General features: G+C 49.9%; 1 protein-coding gene across 1 annotated transcript; it reads left to right on the top strand.

Moving 5' to 3' along the window:
* Window positions 1–19,844: 19,844 nt before the first annotated feature.
* Window positions 19,845–21,077, top strand: LOC124655170 (WRKY transcription factor WRKY76-like). The gene is made up of 3 exons (XM_047194118.1): window positions 19,845–20,050; window positions 20,160–20,495; window positions 20,604–21,077. Exons 1-3 carry the CDS (start codon window positions 19,895–19,897, stop codon window positions 21,075–21,077), a joined length of 966 nt encoding a protein of 321 aa, XP_047050074.1. The 5' UTR covers window positions 19,845–19,894.
* Window positions 21,078–23,059: the final 1,982 nt, after the last annotated feature.

Raw genomic sequence — 23,059 nt, 5'->3', positions numbered from 1 at the left:
GAGACGTATCACTAACGGAACATTATTAGGATCAACATTAGTCCTATCATTCACAAGCATAGACATAATAGCATCAATCTTATCACTCAAGGAAGAGGATTCTTCGACAGAATTTACCTTCTTACCTTGTGGAGCTCTTTCCGTGTGCCATTCGGAGTAATTAATCATCATATTATCAAGGAGCTTTGTTGCTTCACCAAGAGTGATGGACATAAAGGTACCTCCAAGCAGCTGAATCCAATAGGTTCCGCGAAGAAAAGTTCAGATCTCGCATAAAAGGTTTGGATGATCATCCAAGTAGTCGATCCATGGGTTGGGAAATTTTTAACCAAAGATTTCATTCTTTTCCAAGCTTGAGCAACATGTTCATTATCCAATTGTTTAAAATTCATTATGCTACTTCTCAAAGATATAATTTTAGCAGGGGGATAATATCTACCAATAAAAGCATCCTTGCATTTAGTCCATGAATCAATACTATTCTTAGGCAAAGATAGCAACCAATCTTTAGCTCTTCCTCTTAATGAGAAAGGAAAAAATTTTAATTTTATAATGTCACCATCTACATCTTTATACTTTTTCATTTCACACAATTCAACAAAATTATTGAGATGGGCAGCAGCATCATCAGAACTAACTCCAGAAAATTGCTCTCGCATAACAAGATTCAGTAAAGCAGGTTTAATTTCAAAGAATTCTGCTGTAGTAGCAGGTGGAGCAATAGGTGTGCATAAGAAATCATTATTATTTGTGGTTGTGAAGTCACACAACTTAGTATTTTCAGGAGTGGCCATTTTAACAGTAGTAAATAAAGCAAACTAGATAAAGTAAATGCAAGTAACTAATTTTTTTGTGTTTTGATATAATGCAGCAAACAAAGTAGTAAATAAAATAAAGCAAGACAAAAACAAAGTAAAGAGATTGGATTGTGGAGACTCCCTTGCAGCGTGTCTTGATCTCCCCGGCAACGGCGCCAGAAAATATGCTTGATGGCGTGTAACTCACACGTTCGTTGGGAACCCCAAGAGGAAGGTATGATGCGCACGGCAGCAAGTTTTCCCTCGAAAAGAAACCAATGTTTATCGAACCAGGAGGAGCCAAGAAGCACGTTGAAGGTTGATGGCGGCGAGATGTAGTGCGGCGCAACACCAGAGATTCCGGCGCCAACGTGGAACCTGCACAACACAACCAAAGTACTTTGCCCCAACGAAACAGCGAGGTTGTCAATCTCACCGGCTTGCTGTAACAAAGGATTAGATGTATAGTGTGGATGATGATTGTTTGCAAGAACAGTAAAACAAGTATTGCAGTAGATTGTATTCGATGTAAAAGAATGGACCGGGGTCCACAGTTCACTAGAGGTGTCTCTCCCATAAGATAGCATGTTGGGTGAACGAATTACAGTTGGGCAATTGATAAATAAAGAAGGCATAACAATGCACATACATATATCATGATGAGTACTATGAGATTTAATCAGGGCATTACGACAAAGTACATAGACCGCTATCCAAACATGCATCTATGCCTAAAAAGTCCACCTTCAGGTTATCATCCGAACCCCTTCCGGTATTAAGTTGCAAACAACAGACAATTGCATTAAGTATGGTGCGTAATGTAATCAACACAAATATCCTTAGACAAAGCATCGATGTTTTATCCCTAGTGGCAACGAGCACATCCACAACCTTAGAACTTTCTGTCACGATCCCGCATTCAATGGAGGCATGAACCCACTATCGAGCATAAATACTCCCTCTTGGAGTCACAAGTATCAACTTGGCCAGAGCCTCTACTAGCAACGGAGAGCATGCAAGAACATAAACAACATATATGATAGATTGATAATCAACCTGACATAGTATTCAATATTCATCGGATCCAGACAAACACAACATGTAGCATTACAAATAGACGATCTTGATCATGATAGGCAGCTCACAAGATCTAACATGATAGCACAATGAGGAGAAGACAACCATCTAGCTACTGCTATGGACCCATAGTCCAGGGGTGAACTACTCACACATCGATCCGGAGGCGATCATGGCGATGAAGAGCCCTCCGGGAGATGATTCCCCTCTCCGGCAGGGTGCCGGAGGCGATCTCCTGAATCCCTCGTGATGGGATTGGCAGCGGCGGCGTCTCTGGAAGGTTTTCCGTATCGTGGCTCTCGGTACCGGGGTTTTCGCGACGAAGGCTTTAAGTAGGCGGAAGGGTAGGTTTAGGGGCGACACGAGGGCCCCACACAACAGGGCGGCGTGGGCCCTAGCCTGGCCACGCGGCCCTGGCGTGGCGGCGCCTCGTCGCCCCACTTCGTTTCCCTTTCGGTCTTCTGGAAGCTTCGTGGAAAAATAAGACCCTGGGCGTTGATTTCGTTCAATTCCGAGAATATTTCTTTTGTAGGATTTCTGAAACCAAAAACAGCAGTAAAACAAGAATCGGCTCTTCGGCATCTCGTCAATAGGTTAGTGCCGGAAAATGCATAATAATGACATATAATGTGTATAAAACATGTGAGTATCATCATAAAAGTAGCATGGAACATAAGAAATTATAGATATGTTTGAGACGTATCAAGCATCCCCAAGCTTATTTCCTACTCGCCCTCGAGTAGGTAAACGATAACAAGGATAATTTCTGAAGTGACATGCTATCATAATCTTGATCAATTTCGAGTAGGTAAAGAGATTGGATAATTTCGAGTTGGATAATTTCGAGTAGGATAATTTCGAGTAGGTAAAGAGATTGGATGTGGGAGACTCCCCTTGCAGCGTGTCTTGATCTCCCCGGCAACGGCGCCAGAAAAAGAGCTTGATGGCGTGTAAGACACACGTCCGTTGGGAACCCCAAGAGGAAGGTGTGATGCGCACAGCAGCAAGTTTTCCCTCAGTAAGAAACCAAGGTTATCGAACCAATAGGAGTCAAGGAACACGTGAAGGTCGTTGGTGACGGAGTGTAGTGCGGCGCAACACCAGGGATTCATGCGCCAACGTGGAACCTGCACAACACAATCAAAGTACTTTACCCCAACGTAACAGTGAGGTTGTCAATCTCACCGGCTTGCTGTAAACAAAGGATTAGATGTATAGTGTGGATGATGATGTTTGTTTGCGAAAAACAAGAAAGAACAATTATTGCGATAGATTGTATTTCAGATGTAAAGAATGGACCGGGGTCCACAGTTCACTAGTGGTGTCTCTCCCATAAGATAAATAGCATGTTGGGTGAACTAATTACAGTTGGGCAATTGACAAATAAAGAAGGCGTAACAATGCACATACATATATCATGATGAGTACTATGAGATTTAATCAGGGCATTACGACAAAGTACATAGACCGCTATCCAAGCATGCATCTATGCCTAAAAAGTCCACCTTCAGGTTATCATCCGAACCCCTTCCAAGTATTAAGTTGCAAACAACGTACAATTGCATTAAGTATGGTGCGTAATTTAATCAACACAAATATCCTTGGACAAAGCATTGATGTTTTATCCCTAGTGGCAACAACACATCCACAACCTTAGAACTTTCTCGTCACTCGTCCCGATTCAATGGAGGCATGAACCCACTATCGAGCATAAATACTCCCTCTTGGAGTCACAAGTATCAACTTGGCCAGAGCCTCTACTAGCAACGGAGAGCATGCAAGAACATAAACAACATATATGATAGATTGATAATCAACTTGACATATTATTCAATATTCATCGGATCCCAACAAACACAACATGTAGCATTACAAATAGACGATCTTGATCATGATAGGCAGCTCACAAGATCTAACATGATAGCACAATGAGGAGAAGACAACCATCTAGTTACTGCTATGGACCCATAGTCCAGGGATGAACTACTCACACATCGATCCGGAGACGATCATGGCGATGAAGAGCCCTCCGGGAGATGATTCCCCTCTCCGGCAGGGTGCCGGAGGCGATCTCCTGAATCCCCCGAGATGGGATTGGCGGCGTCTCTCGAAGATTTTCCGTATCATGGCTCTCGGTACTGGGGTTTTCGCGACGAAGGCTTTAAGTAGGCGGAAGGGTAGGTTTAGGGGCGACACGAGGGCCCCACACAACAGGGCGGCGCGGGCCCTAGCCTGGCCGTGCGGCCCTGGCGTGGCGGCGCCGCGTCGCCCCACTTCGATTCCCTTTCGGTCTTCTGGAAGCTTCGTGGAAAAATAAGACCCTGGGCGTTGATTTCGTCCAATTCCGAGAATATTTCCTTTGTAGGATTTCTGAAACCAAAAACAGCAGAAAAAAGCAACTGGCTCTTCGGCATCTTGTCAATAGGTTAGTGCCGAAAAATGCATAATAATGACATATAATGTGTATAAAACATGTGAGTATCATCATAAAAGTAGCATGGAACATAAGAAATTATAGATACGTTTGAGACGTATCAATGGCGCAGTGGCGGCCGCAACGATTCCCGCCACCGCGTATCCCCTATTGGAGAAATAAGACAGTCATGATGTTCTCCACTCTTCCCACTATCCTCTTGCCGCTCCACCTCGTCCTCTAGCTCCCCTCACGTTGTGCTCCGCAAGCGCCCAAACTCGCCACCCAAGCTGCTTCGGCTTGCCGTTGTTTTGGGCCACCCATGTCCTTCTGGTCGTCTACTAAGCGCTGCCTAGTCTTCCTCTAACTCCCAACCCAAGTAATCGAGTTAGAGCATCTCTAGCAGAGCCCGTGAAAGGGCCAAAACCGAAAAAATAACCGCCAGTTTACGGTTTTGGGATGAAAAATGGCACCGATCAGTTACTGTAAACGAGGCAAATCGAATCCCAAATCGGCATGTATTTGTAGGGGTCGCTCGAGAGAATCGAACGGTGGATCCATATCTAGGGCGCGCTGAAATTTCAGCGGACGCAACTGCTCGCTCTCTCCCTCCCCGCGCCGCGACCACACTCCGCCGCCGCCGCACCGCCCGATTCGCCCGAGGCCGGCATCCCGGAGCTAGCGCAGGTCGCCCCGCACCCTGCCCGCGGTTCCTCGCCCAACTCCGGGTGCCGCCGCGCTGTCCGAATCGAGGATGAGCTCGGGCGACGAGTTCGTCAATGTCGATCTGTCGGATTCGTCGAGCTCGGACGATTCCGACCTCGACGAACTGCTCCAGGACGACGAGGTGGAGGCCACCATCCTCGTTCTCTTAGTCAATGAGCTGGAGGACCGCGCGAATCTTCTGAACCGGAACCACATCCAAAGGAATCGCCTCCTCGGCCACGAGCAGCTGATGGAGGACTACTTCGTCGAGGTACCTACCTATCCGCCGCATCTATTCCGTAGGAGGTATCGCATGCGCCGTAGTTTGTTCGTCAAAATCGCCAAGGCCTGCGAAGCCAATTCGAATTACTTCAAGCAACGTAGAAATGCCGCCGGCGTGATGGGCTTTAGCCCGTTTAAAAAATCTTTGCTGCCATGAGGGTGATTGCGCATGGCATCTCTGCGGATTACACCGACGAATATCTTCGAATTGGCGAAGATACTACATCGGAGTCGGTGCGTAGGTTTGCTCGCATGATTATCAAGTTGTTTGGGCCAACCTATCTCCGAGCTCCCAATGAGGATAACACAAAAAGATTGATGGAGATAAATGAGAAAAGAGGTTGGTCGGGCATGCTTGGTAGTCTTGATTGTATGCATTGGACATGGAAGAATTTTCCTAAGGCATGGCATGGACAATACTGTGGCAAGAGCAAAGATGCTACCATTGTACTTGAGGCCATTGCATCACAAGATTTGTGGATTTGGCATTGGTTTTTTGGTTTGCCGGGAACACTCAATGACATCAACGTGCTGCAAAGATCCCCTTTATTTGTGAAATTACCAAATGGAGAAGCACCCACTTGCAACTACAAGGTCATGAACAATGAGTACACAATGAGATATTACCTAGCCGATGGCATCTATCCGGACTGGACAACTTTTGTTAAGTCTGTGAAGGATCCCCAAGATAGAATAGAAGCTGAATTTGCCAAAACTCAAGAAGCATCTCGCGAGGATATTGAGAGAGCTTTCGGTGTTTTGCAAGCAAGGTTTTCCATTGTTTGTGGCCCAGCCCGCTTTTGGGACAAAAAATCCATTGTCAACATCATGACATGTTGTGTGATTCTACACAACATGATCATCGAGGATGAAAGAGAGTTAAGTTTGCCCTGCTTCTATGACAAAGTTGGCACCCGAGTGGAACCCCAACGCAATTCAGATCGCATTGAAGCTTTCCTTGAGACGCATCGGCATATTGAGAATGCCAGTACCCATACCCAGCTCGTTTATGATCTGAAAATGCACCACTGGCAGCGACATGGTCGTCGCCTTTGATCCTACCATTCCATTCATTTATTGGCATGTATCATTGTTGAGACACTTGTTCATTTGTTCAATTTTCCGAGAATTATTGTAATATGGTTGAGACATTTTTCATTTCTTGAATTTTCCCAAAACTGTTGTAATAATTTGGTTCAGACTATTGTTTATGTGTTGTAATAATTTGGATGATTATTTGATTAATTATGATCAATTGTTATATGTCTTGCATATGAATTCTATGATAAACCCTGCTTTTACGGGTTCGGAGCCGCTGGCGCAGAATAGAGCCCGTAAACCAAAACTGTAAAACAGAATGAACCGAACTCCGGGTTTTCAGTTCGCGTTTTTACGGGCTCTGCTAGAGATGCTCTTAGTCGCCTCCAATCCTCGCCAACTTAGCCGTCTTCCCCGAGGATAGTTACCATATTTTCGTCACCGTCTAATATCCTCTGCCCACCGAGGCTCCCAAAATGTCTAGGGTGAGCTTGCTTTCCGGTGAATCTAGTGAGACGCCCTCGGCAGCTAGCCTTCGCCGTCACGGACGGTGCCCTCTTTGTCGCAGTCCACTAGGCAGCATGTGTAGTGGGGTAGGGTGTCAGGCCGGGTTGGGGTGGAGTGGGACACCCTGGCCAAGCAGGCTGCACGAGAGGTTTGGAGGCTACTGGGCGGGGAACCCACCCGCTGACCTAGACTTGTCTTCAGGCTTGGAGGCTACCGGCAGGTAAACCCCACCTGCTTCAATGGGCTAGCTTGGTCGCCATCGCGGACAGACGACAGAACTGTATGGTCGATGGTGATGAGTTATTGCAGAGGCGGTGCTCCAGTGATCGCTGAAGTGGAAGATGAGATCATAAGTGATGTCGTAAGAGTTAGGCCAGAGAGAGGAGGAAGGAGAAGTCAGCGGAATATTATTTTAGACAGCGACATTTTTAACATAACCCCCTCCTACACGTGGATCCTCTTTAACTTAAATGTTTTCTTCACTGTTAAGTGGGTCTCGCTTTTTGCCACGTCGACTGATACACAGTAGCGCTCCCGGCACCGGTGACCATAGAAAACACCCGCAACGCCTTTAATGATCTTAACTTGGTATTCCCGATGTACGATAACTAATTTAAGCCACGCTTAGAAGCTTTTGTACTATTTATGCATTTTACTCCATCTGAAATGATACTCAAAAGAGGGAACTTAGAACATATGAAACCTATGGAGAGTCTTAATCTCTGAAAATGCACATAATGACCCGAGCTCATATGCTACTGATATTTGCAAAAAATAGCCAAAATATCAAAAAAATCTGAATTGTTTTTACGACGAACATAACGATATGTTCTAACTGCAAGAATTTTTTTGGTGAGAAATAACATGTTTGGTGGTCTATGCAAAAATAACAAAATTTGATGTTGTTTGAGCATTAGGATTCGTTATTTGAACAATCATTTCTGTCTTTTTTTCATAGACTAATATATGTATCTTTTCTCGGAGATTTTTGGCTTGCTATTGTAACACATGTTCATCTTCATTGTACAACAAAAGTTTCAGAATTTATTGATTTCATTTGCTATTTTTCTAAACGAATTATTTGAGCAAGATTATATGAGCCCGGGAGCAGAAAAACCTTATATCTTAGTCTCTCGTTTGCAATTAGTTGACATGCACAATAGGCAGAACTGTGAATTATGCACACTGGGCTAAGTGTGAACTCTTTATGCTTGCATCGTCTTGATGCCGCACACCATGACTAATTCAGCATGATAAGATGTTGAAGTTTGTGATGTCACTACCGAATAATAGCAAACGTCATACTCATGTGAAAGTTGGGTTCCTCCTCAAGCGACAACAACATGACATGAAAAGAACTTGCCGAGGAAAAGGTTATGCTTAATAATCCGGGTTGTTTGTACGATTAAGTTACGGGTGGTGTATTATCATGTCATGTCATACTATTGGCGAGACCAATTAAATAGTCTATCCAGTAGGTACCTTGAAAGAATCTTCGTTCGTACGAGGAACGGAGGAGGTTTGGAAGACCAAGCTACAAATCTCAGTCCTTTAGCGCATCTCCAACCCGGCGACCCAAACGAACGCGCTGGGCCATCCGTTTTGGGTTGTTTGGGTGGCCGCGCAGACATCCGGACAGCAGCCTGCGTCCACGTGTCCGTTTGGGTCGCACGCTGCGTCAACGCGGCGACCCAAACTGCCGGCATGTGATTCATCGTCCCTGTGCGGCGCTGCGCCATGGCAAGCCTCGACGGGACAGCAATGGCGGGCGGGAGAACGCGCGGGAAAGTTCCTGCGCGCACCAGGGTTCCCCCGCGCGCAAAAAGGCCATGGGCGCGCGCTCGCACCCAAGTTTCCCGCCCAAGACCGCCTGCTATAAAAGACGGCGGCAGCCTCACAGATCTCACACCCGCTCCGCCGTCCTCTCCCTCTCTTCCTTCTCCGGCGCCCTCGCCATGCCGCGCACCCTGCAGGCCATGTGGGCCAAGCTCTCCCTCGCCGCCCGGGCCAGGTTCCCGCGGACGGAGGAGGAGGAGCGGGCGGACGCGCGTTGGGTCTCCGACGATGAGGCGCTCCGCGTCGCTGCCGAGGGGGCGGCGAAGAAGGAAGAGGACGCGGAGATGGTGGAAGCGCCCGCGGCCGGCTGGCACGAGACCGCAGACGGCTGGTACGAGGCCGCGGAGGAGGAGCCCGTCGACGCGGAGGACCTCGTGCTGGCGAACATCAACGCCGCCATCGAGGAGCGTCTCGCCGACCTCACGCGCGTGACGAAGGAGCACGAGGCCACCTGTCGGGCCGGCAGCCGCCGATTAGGCGACCTCGTCGGCCAGAAGAACCAGCTCCTCGCTATGCGAGCAGCCCGCCACCTCATCCAGCTCCCCTCGCCCGAGCGGCGCGCCCAGGAGGCTAATGCGTCGGCAGAGCGCGGCCGACAAGTGCGCATGGACCGTCGGAACGAGAACCACGAGGCACAGGCGGCCGGCCGCGTCCGCCTCGAGGCACGGACCGCTGTGGAACGCGCCGCCCTGCAGGAGCTAGAGCTGTGCGGGAAGCGGATGGTGCCGCCGTAGGAGGCGAAGCGCGAGCACACCCTAGGCGCGAGGACGGAGCGGAGGAGGGCGACCGCGGAGGAACGCCGGAAGAGGGCCGCCGCCGAGCCACCTAGCTGGTAAGATGGAATGGAATCCTCACGCGTACAGGCCGCCCGCGTCGAGTGAAATCCACGGCCCCGGCGGCGAGTCGGTGGCGAGTCGCCGGCGAGGCCGCCGGCCCCCATACGTATTTGTGTACTAGTAGTAGATTAAAAAAAAGTAATGGCCACATTTTTAATGAAAAAAAATCTTTCTCCCTATGACACGCGGGCCAGGGGCGGACGCGAGCGGCCAGCCATCGGCGTCCGCGGCCACGCAAACTCATCACAGAATTGGGTCGGGTTTGGGTCGTCCCGGACGCCGCGGCCATCCGTTTTTTGGATAGGTCCGCGCGCTGGGCCGGATTTTTGTCCGGTTCGACCCACCCGGACGCGCAGGCGCGGGATCGATGAGTCGCCGCGTTGGAGATGCCCTTAGCTTCAGGAGTACAAACACGCGGCATGGAGAAACTACTAAGACTAGCGACAATAGGTGTATCATGCATTCTATATTGGCAAAATTTTGATGTGGCACATCAATTAATGAGGTGGGAGATGAGAGTGGTACTCCCTCTCTCACATAAATTTGCAAATTTGATCATGTTACATTAGTTATGTGTTATAAGAATTATATCACGTAAAACTAGAAAACTTAATGGCAAGCATTACATAAATTTGCATTGAGATTTTACAAAACATTGAATATAATAATATTATAATACAATCTTATGATACTATGCATTGTAAGGTAGTATCGTATACTGGTATCATGTGCATGATACTAGTGTATGATACTTCCCATTGTGACTAGTCTAAGTAGAAGTCCTTCTGTCTCTTTTAATCTACATTCTACAAAAAAAATAGACAAATTAGTAGTACATTTATTTGTACTACTTAAGTTGGTAAACAACCAATCCAAGCTACATCAAAAATAGTGACATCCAATAGATAAAAGAGGACAACTTCGTTTTTCATATTATTATTAACTAAAAGTTAGAATGTAGACTATTTCAGAACAAATTTTAAACAGGGTATTTCAGAATGAAGGGAGTACTCCCTTGGTTCGAATTAGATTGACACGAACTTACGCACGAAGTACAGGCTAGTGTCCCACCCTGATTAATTGGGATCGGAGGTACTCCCTCTACGGCTTAACTACTAGTTTAGTTAATAAAATATAAGATGTATATCATAAAAATATAACTTTGAAAACTTCTTTTGAATATGTATCCAATGATATACTTTTTATGGTATATATCACATATTTTATTGACTAAATTGCTAAGGAAAGTTTAATTTCGAAATATGTAATACCACTATAAACAGGTACCAAGGTGGTGGCAGAATTATGAATAGAAGAAAGAGATTAGAACTAAGTTTTCTTTAGGGTATCTCCAGCGGCGCGACGCATTTCGGACGTTGAAACGGACGCGTCGTGTCCGTTTGCGTCGGGCCAAATGGTCGAAAGTGTCCGGGTGTCCGTTTGCGTCGGGGTGGCTCCAGCGGCACGACGCATAATTTTTTTTTCATTCATACGCCATAATTTACATGATAATAAAAAGGACATAAAAAGCCAGAAAGGGGTGCTAAAATAGGCGCTGTCTACTGGTCGTCGTCGCTGACGAGGTCAATCAGCTGCGGCGTCGGCCATGGAAGCTCGTACGCCGGCGGTGGAGGAGGTACCGCCGCACGGGCTGGAGGCTGTGGCCAGGGATCCCACGCTGGAGCAGCAGGCGGAGCGCGGACGTTGGAACGCGTCGGCGTGGCCGGAGGAGTCGCCGGCCTCCCCTGCGTGAGCGCTGACTCGCGGAGCTGGATTGCGAGCCTGTCCCACAAAGCGAGCTCGTTGAGCTCGTCCTGCTCGCTGTTGGCGAGTGCCATGGAAATGGTCTCCTCCTCTGAAATGTACGGCGGCTGGTTCTCCGGATCCCACGCCGGTCCGCTGTCGTCGTGGTCGTACTGCGGCATGGTCACTTCGCCGTCCTCGTCCTCGTCGCCGTCCTCGTCCGTGTCCTCGTGGTCGTTCTCTTCTTCTTCGGCGGCGATCTCGCGCTCGAAGTAGTCTACGTCGGCGAGGTAGGCAGCGCGGCGCCGCGCGTCGAACTCCCACGCCCCGAAGGAAATCCAGTTGTAGGAGTTTAGCGCGTACGCCGGATCCTCCCGCAGATCCGGCGGCAACACCGCGCGGCGGCGCCGCACCTCGTCCCGCCGCTCTCGGCCCGAGCGCGGCACGGGGGGACCGGCACGCGCCGCGAGTTCAGGTACCAGCCCCCTCCCGGCAAGTTCGCGTCCGGCCATGGTACCGGCCGGTTTTCCTCATATAGCTGCCGAGCGAGGTCAACGCGGACGTACCGGCCGACCCGTGCTTTTTTGCCGGAACGCGAGCCGCTAGCCTCCTGGTCGTTCTTCGTCTTCCGGAACGGCCAGCATTTCTTCCCCATGGCGTCCGCGTGGTGGCTACTGTGGGATTTTGTCAATGGTTTTGGTCGAGGAAATGGGCGCCGGCAGCATCCCTTTAAGGCTCCGACGCCATCTCGCCTTCAATGGCCTGCCAGTGCAACGCCTACTAGCTGCGCACGCTCGCGGAAGCCGAGGCACGCCATTAACGCGGCCCCTGCAAAGGCTGCAGCGCGCCGCCCAGAAGTAATACCGCGAAAGACGAAGCAGTTGTGCCGCTGCCAGGCAGGCCCACGCGAGGACCGAGCGGACACTCGGAGGACCGCCGAGCATCCGCGGAGACGCAAACCTGACGCATATTTGGGCCAGGTTTGCGTCTCCGCGGACGGCCCGGTCACTTTGCGTCGCCCCGCTGGAACAGGCCCTAGACGCATTTCCGGTCACGCCGGACACAAACGGTCGCTCAGCGTCCGTTTACGTCGCGCCGCTGGAGATGCCCTTAGGAAGTAGAGCTCAAGATGATAAATCATGTAACGGTGGGTGAACCACCGGGGTGCGTATGATGTATACGGAGACAAAAGCATGACGTACCGGGAACCACTCAGGGTATCGTACGCATGAGACGTCACGGTGAATACTCCGAATGTCCGACGAAGAAAGCGGTGACAAGTCGCCGATTTGGCTATAAACAAGTGTGAGTCATGTCCGGGTCATGATCTAGTCAAGCTTAATTAGATTTTTCTCGCACATGCTAATCACAGCTGCCACTTGAGTGCCAATTTAATGGCTGGGTTTCTTGGCTTCAAACGAACAAAAGGGCTAAAAGGGGGAAAAAAAGGAGACAAAATCACGCCCCTTTGCGTTTGCTAAGGGTGGTTTTTGAAGATTCGTAAGAAGAAGTTTCTTTTTTGAATATGCACCCCCACTTGCTAGTCTCAAGCTGTTTCCTGTTCGGACACGTTCATTTTGCAGAATGTACACCGAAATTGCATACTCCCTCCGTCCAGAAATGTAAGACGTTTTGAGTTTCACGGCCAAATATTTTAACGCTACGCACTTTTTGTACTTTCCCGTTTTGCCCTCCGTCGCCTCGCACACCGAGTCGTCGCGAAGTCTCAGCACAGAGTCGTCGCTCCACTCGCTTGCTCCTCCCTCTTTGCTCCACCGACGGCGCACTGCAGCTTTGCTCCACCGACGGCGAGTATGCCACCAGCCACCTCCCCACCCCACCAACCCCGCGCCGCCGGCTGGCTCCTCAGTCGACGCGCCACACGCCGCCTGCCCCTCCCCATGCCTCCTCGCTGAATCTCCCTCTTTCTCAATCTCCGCTGCAAGATTGATTTTTTCCCATCGATGGTGCTCGATTTGTCGGCGGTGCGGCTGGATCCGTCGACGGTGCGGCTAGATCCGTCAACAACGACGGAGAAGAAGACCGGTAAAGTGGGGTGAGCATCGTGAGGCGCTCAGGTCGACGAGGATGGTGCCGACCAAGAGCAGATGCAGGTGCTGCAGCAGCACGGGTGGCCTCGCCTTCGGCCGGTGCGCGTCAGAGCCCAGCGACGCCGTCGCCGCGCGGCTCAGCGCGAGCGGCAGGCGAGGGAGGCTACGCACGTTCAGCTTCGGGTCCGCGTCCGCCAAGGCCACCTTCTACGGCGGCCGCGCCAGCTTCTCACGGAGCAAGATCTCGAGGCGGCTGCGGAGAGTGGCGCCCGCTGCGGACATCCGGCTGCGGAAGAGCCGGTCAGCGTCCGCGGCGCAGACGGCGGCTCCTGCCCAGTTCTCGTCGCTGCCGTCCTGGCGTGACGAAACGCTCCTCAAGAAGTAGGACGGCATCGCCAGCTTCATCACGCACTGCAAGGAGTCCATCCACCATGGTACGTGCCCGTCGTCATCAACTAAGTTCGTGTCCATTAGCAGTGAAACATCATAATCTGTCTAACTCTAACTTCTGTTGGGTGGATGAGTAGTAACTGTACAATTCATGCACTATTACGAATTTTTGCTCGGAATTGATGCTCCTGATTTACAGTACCATAGCTAGAGCGATTGGTTACTGACCTGAACATAGAAATTTCTTCAGTCACCCCCTGCTCGTCGGTACCAGATTAGACTTTAGGAAGCAGTAGCACCACTTAAATTACACACGGGCTGATGTGTTGTGATGACATTTAAGCTATTTTCGCGTGTACTCCTAGTACTCACCCGGGAGTAGATTTTAAGTTCAGTCCTAGTAGATTTAAATGAAGTGAAAAGTTTAGTCATCCACAAACTAGTAACCGTTCTAGTAGTAACCGTTCTAGATTTAAATGAAGCTATTTTCTTTGCTTCCTCTTTCTTTCTAGCTTCGTCTTGCTTCACTTCTTCTCGTGCTTTCTTTGCTTCCTCTTTCTTTCTAGCATCTTCTTGCTTCGCTTCTTCTCGAGCTTTCTTTTCTTGTTCTTTCTTTCTAGCATCTTCTTGCTTCGCTTCTTCTCGAGCTTTCTTTTCTTGTTCTTTCTTTCTAGTATCTTCTTGCTTCGCTTCTTCTCGAGCTTTCTTTTCTTGTTCTTTCTTTCTAGCATCTTCTTGTGAATAATGTACTAGGGCTGACTCCCAACTGCCAAGCTAGTGATCTGATAGTTGACCTTTGATTTAGAGGTATACTAGGAACAATGGACATATCGATATTCTTTGGTTTCCTCCCACACCTTCCTTTCCTTTTGCTAGAAACATCCACTTCCAACCCATCAGCTATTTGCTTCATAGCCCGTCTCCATATTCTTTGCATAACTTGGATGTCCGATTGAAAAAATGCAGCAACATGTTTCTTGTCATTCTTGTCGAACTTTCCTCCATTTTTCATGCAAAGTGAATGCATAGCTACATAAGCAGCATATTTTTGATGGTCAGGGAGGACTTTTCGATGTCGTACTGCTTGATGACCACCTGGTTCTTCCCCATTATAATGTTGATTTTGCTCACCCATTTCTACTGCATCTTGCTCTTCATCTTCCGCATCTTCCTCTTCATCAAGTGCAGCTTCATAGAGATTTTGTTCGTACATTTCTTCATTTACTTCTTCGTCATCATCTGCGTATTAATAACAATAAAAGTAAATTAGTCATCCTGTTCTTTCTAGTTACCGAGGTGACACTTATCACAGTGTAGTATAGCAGGAACAAAATTTTGGTGTTGGGCTTTCAATCTCGTAGATTTTTTCCAACTAATATTGTTTTTGTTCTTCTAACTCAGGAAAAAAGCGATTGGATGAAGTGTGACTTGAGAGGTTTCAACAATACAACAGAACATACATCCAGTCATGGATCATTCAGGGTTAGCCCAGAAGCGAGGCGAAAGCCATCACAGTGGCAGATATCAAGACAAGGAGTTGCAGGGTGCGCGAAGAAGAGCAAGAAACGGTCAAGGCTGCCTCTGCTCAACCCCGGCCTCTTTTGCGCTGTTGCCCGTGGTACAGATTAAAGCAAAACCAGTACCCTGGTATGTTGTTTGTCTCCATATTCGGATGCCCTCTCTCTTCTCTGGCTTGTGTGTGGGTGTTGCTCATGTGATCTTTTCCTGTGTTGCTATATATCCCAGTGCATCAGAAGCCAGGCTGCTAGGTAGCTAGTTTCTCTACTGGGAGAGGCAGAAAGGTTTGGGGTTCTTGAGGATCCTCCTCCTCATCATGTTATTGGCTATGGCGGCTTCCATGGCGGCGCCATGCCCAACCACTCCATGCGGGGAGGGGTGCGGCGACTGCGACCTCCGTGGGAGCTGGAAAGACGACGTGCTCTCGTTGGAGCACCTCCGCAAGGTGAAGCTGGGCGGCTTCTCTGGACAGGAGCACTACTACCTCGACATGGCGCGGTTGCTGCTTGCGAGCGCGCCGGTGCTGGAGAGCATCACCGTCACAGCCAAGACATCTATTGAACCCTGGTGTGATGAGCAAGAGCTAATGCTCGTGGAATCGCTGGAATCGAGTCTTCCTAAAACAATTGGTAAACTGAATTCTGCATGTGTAGATACATACTACATACGAATCTTTCTGTAGATCATTTCGTCATGGTGATGAACTGATGATGGTTTTGCTTGTCCGTGCAGCGAGCAAGACGGAGGAGGAGGGGGTGCCTATTTCGGACAGACAATACAAGTATTTTGCACTTGAACTTGTTTTTACAGCTTGCTTTTGCCTTGTGTAGGAGGGTTCAAATGTGACAGCTGACATCACTGACTCAGAGAGCAGCAGCAAGAACAACATGAACAAGGACTCATCAGATGTAGAGAAGTTGTTTCCCTTGACCACCAACGCACAATAGGCGGGCTGATGGATTTGAAAGACTGACTGTTCATCCAGGGTGTTTCTCTGTCTTATCTGTTGATATTTCTGTTAGCAAAATCCACAACACTTGTAGGCTTTAACAAAAGCTACTGTTTATTTAACTGCATACTGTAGTGTTGCCATACCATGCTGATAAATGGAACATGGGATAATATTGCATATCTAACTGTACATTCAAACGAATTCAGTTTACCAATTGTTTTAGGAATTTTCTATATATAAGAGGCAGAACCTGTACATAACTTGATGTATTTCAAACTGTAACTTCGTTTTGTGGTAGATAATGTACCTGCATATTCTGCTTCAGGTATATGGACATCGTCTTCTTCGGGTGGAGTGAAATTCAAGTCTGGGAGCACCATATTGATCCTGAGTGCAACTGCTTCTGCTATTTGTTCAGGTATGTGGATGCTGCTGTTGTAATGTGTTCCTGCTCGTATATTTGTTTAACATATGCTCCGATGTCTGCTGCTGTGAGGCTCTTGGTGAGTAAGAACCTGGGAGCCGGTCTTCGACAAAGAGGCGAGGATCACCTAGCGAGGAGATTGTCGTCAAGGAGGAGGTGAAGCACACCTGGGTGAGGAGCTGCCTGGGCCGGAGGCGATCGTCCTCCAGGATGGTCCTTGGCGAGGACCTGCCTAGGCCGGAGGAGATCGTCCTCCAGGATGGTCTTGGGCGAGGACCTGCCTGGGCCGGAGGAGATCGTCCTCCGGTAGCACCTTGGCGACGATCTGCCCAGGCCGGAGAGGTGGAGGGTGGAGGGCGAGGGCGAGGGCAAGGGCGGAGGAGGAGGGCGAGCCCAGGCCGGAGGGGTGGAGGGCTGGAGGACCTGCCCAGGCGGAGGAGGAGGGCGGAGGAGGACCTGCCCAGGCGGAGCAGGACCTGCCCAGGCGGAGGAGGAGGGCGATCGAGGACGGGCGATCGAGGACGGCAGCGTACCGATTCAAAATTAGGGAAGGGTAGAGTTGTCTTTTTACCCCTTTTCACCTGGTCGGGAACAGTCCCCAAACGTCTTACATTTCTGCACGGAGGGAGTAGTTTCTATGCCGAACAGGTCCAAAGTTCAGTTCTCACCGACCTCAGCTAGATTCGCTTCACCGGGGATACTAGTCGTGAGTTCACGACAAAGCAACCAATACCAGCAATACATCTTTTTCATATTTGCTCTGTCCCTTTTTTTCAACGTGTACATCTTTTAGACTCATGCTAGACCATAAAAATTAATCAAGGCAATACAAATTATAATTTATAAAAAATCATAAACTTGTTTGGGCAAAAGAAATTATAACGTTAAATTCACATTCAGAAGAAGTCGTAATGTTTTGATTGTTGCACTTGCACGTAACCTATACTGCATTTTCCATATACTATTGCTCAAAATTGATTATAAAATATAAATCTTGAAATACAAGGGCGTTTCATACACTAGGACGAAAAGAGATCGATTAAACATTGAGTAGATTACAATCTAATTAGCTTAGAGGAATTTCACAGAAATTTACATGAATTTCTTCCGAAGGGTTTGTTCGACACGCCTGTGTTTGAGAGTTTTAGCGTAAGTGTTTTGGGTGGCTGGAATGTTTTCACAGAAAATTGAGATACGTAGGGCGTAACCAATCAGCTCAACCTGCTGCGCCCCAATCGGGTGGAACGGGAGATATACCCCTTGCTAATCGGCCGGAGCAACGAGAAGTATAGGGTAACCAAGATAACACGGGGTAGGTGGGGTGTTTTCGATCCCTGTCAACCTGACGAGTACTTAGCGTATCGTAGGGGATTGATGGGGCTGGACCCGTCCAAAGATGACTACTAAACGATGCACAGAGTGTTTTAGCGTGAAACATAGGGTTAGCCTGGAAGATTACACAACAAAACTCCTGAAAACCAGTCTGCCGAACGAGGCCTAAGAATAAGTACTTCACCGAACATGAGTGATCGGGTTTTAGGGGAGCGCTCCAGCATGAACATGTTATCCGACGATGATTTCTTTCTAGAAGTCAACAATCTCTTCGTCAACATCGATACGGGTGACATCAATGCCAATGCTGATGTTGTTGCTACTGCTCATGCCGCACCATATGTGATCTTCTGTGTTCTGTTTTAAATCTTGGTACAGTTTCTTTTTCTAGCAATCAAAATAGATATATGGGTTTATCTTGTTTAAATATAGTCTATTTTTCTATTTTGTTAGTCTACATGATTGGTTTGATTACTGTTAAGATCATGTTTTATCAGTTATTGTAGCTCTCCTACTGTAGAATTTGCTTCATTAGAAAGTAATCTGACGAGTTACCTTTTCCAATAATCTTTCTTTGGACGACTTCAAGTAAGTCCCAGGTCAATAGCAATCAGAATTCAGAAGGACTTCCACGGTGAATTGACAGGGTGCCGTGCGCATCTCTCAACCTAAGTTTCTACATAAACAAATGAGAAATCGTGACGCGCGGCTCATGAAAGCCACCGCTAGGAGCCTAGGACCAAAGGTTGATGGCTCTCTTGGCTTCTTTGCGCGGTCGTGCACGGGGTCACGCCGTACAAGGCAAAGCAAATAGTGCTAGGAGTCCTGACACAAGCGATGAAGTCTGAGAAGTACTCCTACTAACCAATTACACTGCTACTCACTTGTTAGTAGGAGTACTTCTCAGACTTCATCGCTTGTGTCAGGACTCCTAGCACCGGTCGATCGACCATGATGTGTTGGCGGCGACACAACGACATCCGGTGTGGTGGTCGGTAATCGACAGCAATAACGCCGTCGACTTCGACGCCCCTGCATCGACACCAACGGTAAAAATGGAGGGCATCGACGAGAGGAGCGACTTCAAGTTTGGCTCTTCCTTCGAAGGCAGCGACGGTGACGACGTAGACAGCCTGGACTTGAGCGCGTTCAACTACCGTCATTACATAAGGTTTTACCTTTTTTACTTTAAATTTATCAAACTTTGTACAAATTCTCATGAGAATCACCGAGTTTAAATTTAATATTGTTTTTGTTGCTATTAGAAATGCCGGTTTACGGTTGCTGGTGTGTGTAACCTCTCTCCAAATTAAAGAGCATGTGCTGGCGCCTCCCATAGCGCGTTGCCGGCGTCCAGTTAGAAGCGCCGGTGAGGATGCTCTAAGAAGAAGAAAAAAAAAAGAAGTTTTCTCGCTATGCTTTCCCATCTCAAGCTTGCCGTGAAAAACATGCCTCATGGAATCTGAACAGAGCAGACATTTCGCTTCGTCAGTGTGATCACGCCATCCGATTAGCATATCCAAATGAGCAGTCGCCGAGTGTGATCCGCGTTTTGGCAATTTGATGCACACTAGGTATTTTCCATGCTTCAGCACCCACGAGACTCTTCTTCTCTGGACCGCGTCTGGTGTGGTGTACTCTTCTCCGGTGACGCCCAGACGGTGACAATGTGACGCATTCCAAGCCGTCAGCCCCGTGACGAATTCAGATGACGTTTCGCCGAGTGACGGCATCGAAGCGCGCGTCAAAATTCACACGCGCGCCGCGCCGGAATCAATCCAGACAGAGACGACCGCGCTCCGACTACCCTACCAGGTGCATCCTGCGAGCTGTCTCCCCATCGCCCGCTATATTTACCGGTGTCCATGCTCATCCCAAGCATTCAAGCGTCTTGCACCAAGAAAGAACACCTGGTTGATTCTCCAGTAAGACGACTTGTAGGCAAGCAGAGGTAGTACAGAAACTCGCTGACTTTCTTCTTGCCGGCTGATCCATGGACACGGCGCGGCGCTCGCCGGTGTGCCTCGACCTCATGGTCGGCCTCCCCATGGTCCACGAGCCGTCTCCGGCGAGGAGCGCCGGAATGGGGAATGGACCCGACATTGCTAGCCCGGCCTGTGGCAGAGCACCTTCCATGGCCAACGACGAGGTACGCACCCGATTCAATCGGTTGACCAATCACTCTGCGCTGTGGTTGCATTCTTGGTTTGCCTCTATCGATGTGCTGGTCTGACCGGGCAAATGCGGGGAATTTCCAGTCCAAGGTCCTGGAGGCTAAGCTCACCCAGATGAGTGAGGAGAACCGGAGGCTGACGGAGATGATCGCCTACCTGTACGGCAACCAGCTCGCGCGCCAGAGCCTCGACGGCGAGGCCGGCGACCCGCCCGCCAGCACGGCCGCGTCGCCGACGAGTAGGAAGAGGAGCAGGGACAGCACGGACACGTCCAATTCCGGCGATGCCAACAGCAACAAGAAGACAGGCACGGTCAACGCGGAGCACGCCGATGTCGAGAGCCCGGTGAGCGACAGCACTTGCCGGAGAATCAAAGTGAAGAGGGTCTGCACCCCGATCGACCCTTCTGACACCAGCCTTGTAAGTCCCAAATCAATCAAAATCCCAACGAATGTCCTCAACCGATCAATGCAATGCCCAATTGTCTGCAGCTGTATAAACTGATACTGAAATTGGCACCGCTCACAGGTTGTCAAGGACGGGTACCAATGGCGGAAGTACGGGCAGAAGGTGACGCGGGACAACCCATCCCCGCGAGCCTACTTCCGGTGCGCCTTCGCTCCCTCCTGCCCGGTCAAGAAGAAGGTGCAGCGGAGCGCCGAGAACAGCGCCGTCCTGGAGGCGACCTACGAGGGGGAGCACAACCACCCGCACCCCTCGCGCTCCAGCGAGCTTCCGAGCTGCGCCACGCCGGGCGGCTCCGTGCCCTGCTCCATCTCCATCAACTCCTCCGGCCCGACAATCACGCTCGACCTCACCAAGAACGGGGGAGGCGTCCAGGTCGTCGACCCGCAGCCGGACCTCAAGAAGGTGTGCCGGGAGGTCGCCTCGCCCGAGTTCCAGAGGGCGCTGGTCGAGCAGATGGCCCGCGAGCTCACCGCCGACACGAATTTCACCGAGGCGCTCGCCGCGGCCATCCTCAGAAAGCTGCCGGATTACTAGCGTTTTTTTTATTAGAAGCTATAGAGAGAGCGTGCACGCTTCAGAAACTTCCATCCGTGCAGTGTTTATATCTTCAGAAGACAAGTTCTAGAACTTCTCGTCTGAGATTAGGGTCTAGTAGGTTCCCCAGGTTGTACTGCAGAGTTTGCATTTTTTTTCCCATGATATTTCAGTAGTATCTGAATTGTACTATAGAAAATAATGATGCCTCTACATCGGAAATCCATTGTTTCATGGTTCCGCTATGAATTTGAAATACAGACTGCTGAAAGACCATTTGGATATCTCAGTAGTATCTCAACCGTGCAGGGTTTATATCTTCAGAAGGCACGATCTAGCACTTTCATCTCAGATTAGAGCCTACTAGTTCTGGGGGGCAACTTGTATAGGATCGGACTTTGCATAAGATATGTCAGATCAATTTTTTTTAACAGACAAAAGATGTTCATATATTCTAAATATAAATTGAAAATAAACATCTGTCCTATGCAACCCCTAAAAATCGCAGCTTCAAATTCGAAAACGGTCTTTATTTTATTTGTTTTACAAAAAGAAAACTCTACTTGCACGTGTTCAATTTTTTTTGCTTTACAGTGTGACACACAATCAGCATGGAAGCGAGATAGGAGATGGAGAAGCAGAAGGAGGAGAGTGTCCATACTTCAGAAACTGTCCATACTTCAGAAACTTCCACATGTGGAGTGTTCTACAATCTACATTACTACTACAGCTTCAGATCGCGCCGGTGGATCTTTCGTTGGGGTCTGCTACCTCTGTGGTGCTTGGGGCGTCTCCGACGCTGAGTCGCGTGGTGGTGGAGGCGACGCCGGCAGCTTCGCCTTCGGTGACGGCCGAGGAGCCGGCGGTGCGGCCGCTGATCGCGGCGGGTCTCGAGCCGCGATTCAAACCGGCGGATGCGGCACTGGAGGCCTCCTCTAGTGGGCCGCAAAGTCGATGGGTCTGGTTCGGTCGGGCCGTGATGGCTGTGCAGAAGGCGCCTCGCTGCGTCCCTATCGACAACAGCATACGATCACGGGAGATCGACCAGGTCCCGTATCGTTCCAGAGTCATCTTCACCGCCGCCGCTCGCCCTTGCATGGTGGTGGAGGTGACGCCGGCAGCTTCGCCTTCGGTGACGGCCGAGGAGCCGGCGGTGCGGCCGTTGATCGCGGCGGGTCTCGAGCCGCGTTTCAAACCGGCGGATGTGGCACTGGAGGCCTCCTCTAGTGGGCCGCAAAGTCGATGGGCCTGGTTCGGTCGGGCCGTGATGGCTGTGCATAAGGCGCCTCGCTGCGTCCCTATCGACAACATGCAGCAGGCGGCCGCGGTGACCCCAGCGTCGCTGCAGTTGACCACGGGCCTGCTGGCATTGGGGCCGATGCACCGGCCGGCTATGCAGCAGCCGGCCTTGTCGCCACCTTCGTCGCTGCAGCCGACTTCGGAGGTCGATACGCAGCTGCACGGTGCGGCGGAGGACGCTACGCTACCGCGCCATCTGGATGCGGGGCAGCGGACCTTGAGGGTCTCGTCGTGTCCCGCGGACGGACCCGTTGAGCCTGTGATACCGCCTCCATGGGCGGAGGGGCAGGCTGTTGGGACGAAGGGCGCTTCTTCTTCGACACCCTCTTCCCCCTCGAAGGGGGACTCGCTGAGGCTGCTTTGTGATACGAGGGGCTACATCACCTTCTACCCCCTGTATCGACGACCTCTTCTCCCTCACCGGCTTGGTCTCCACCGCCCTCGACTTTTCCATCGCCGGTATCCACCCTGCAGCAGCCGCCACCCACGGTCCCTCCTCCCGTTGTTCAACCGACGGTGAGGCGGAGTGGGAGGTACGCTCTTGCGGTGGATGGGGCGGGGCCGACGGATGAGGACACCATGCAGAGAGCCATGCGGCGTAAGGCTGAGAAGAACCTCGACACGGCAGGTACTAAGCAACCATCCAAGTCGTTTAATTCGTTTTCAGATACTCGTATTTCTTC

The sequence above is a fragment of the Lolium rigidum genome, chromosome 5 (assembly GCF_022539505.1).
Source record: "Lolium rigidum isolate FL_2022 chromosome 5, APGP_CSIRO_Lrig_0.1, whole genome shotgun sequence".
Lineage (NCBI taxonomy): Eukaryota > Viridiplantae > Streptophyta > Magnoliopsida > Poales > Poaceae > Lolium > Lolium rigidum.
This window is presented reverse-complemented; position numbering and strand designations above follow the sequence as displayed.

Bases quoted from the DNA above. Each gene is read 5' to 3' on its own strand.
- LOC124655170 (XM_047194118.1), top strand. From the start codon at position 19,895: ATGGACACGGCGCGGCGCTCGCCGGTGTGCCTCGACCTCATGGTCGGC. The intron at 20,051-20,159 runs GTACGCACCCGA...GGGAATTTCCAG, and splicing joins CTTCCATGGCCAACGACGAG to TCCAAGGTCCTGGAGGCTAA. The intron at 20,496-20,603 runs GTAAGTCCCAAA...CACCGCTCACAG, and splicing joins ACCCTTCTGACACCAGCCTT to GTTGTCAAGGACGGGTACCA.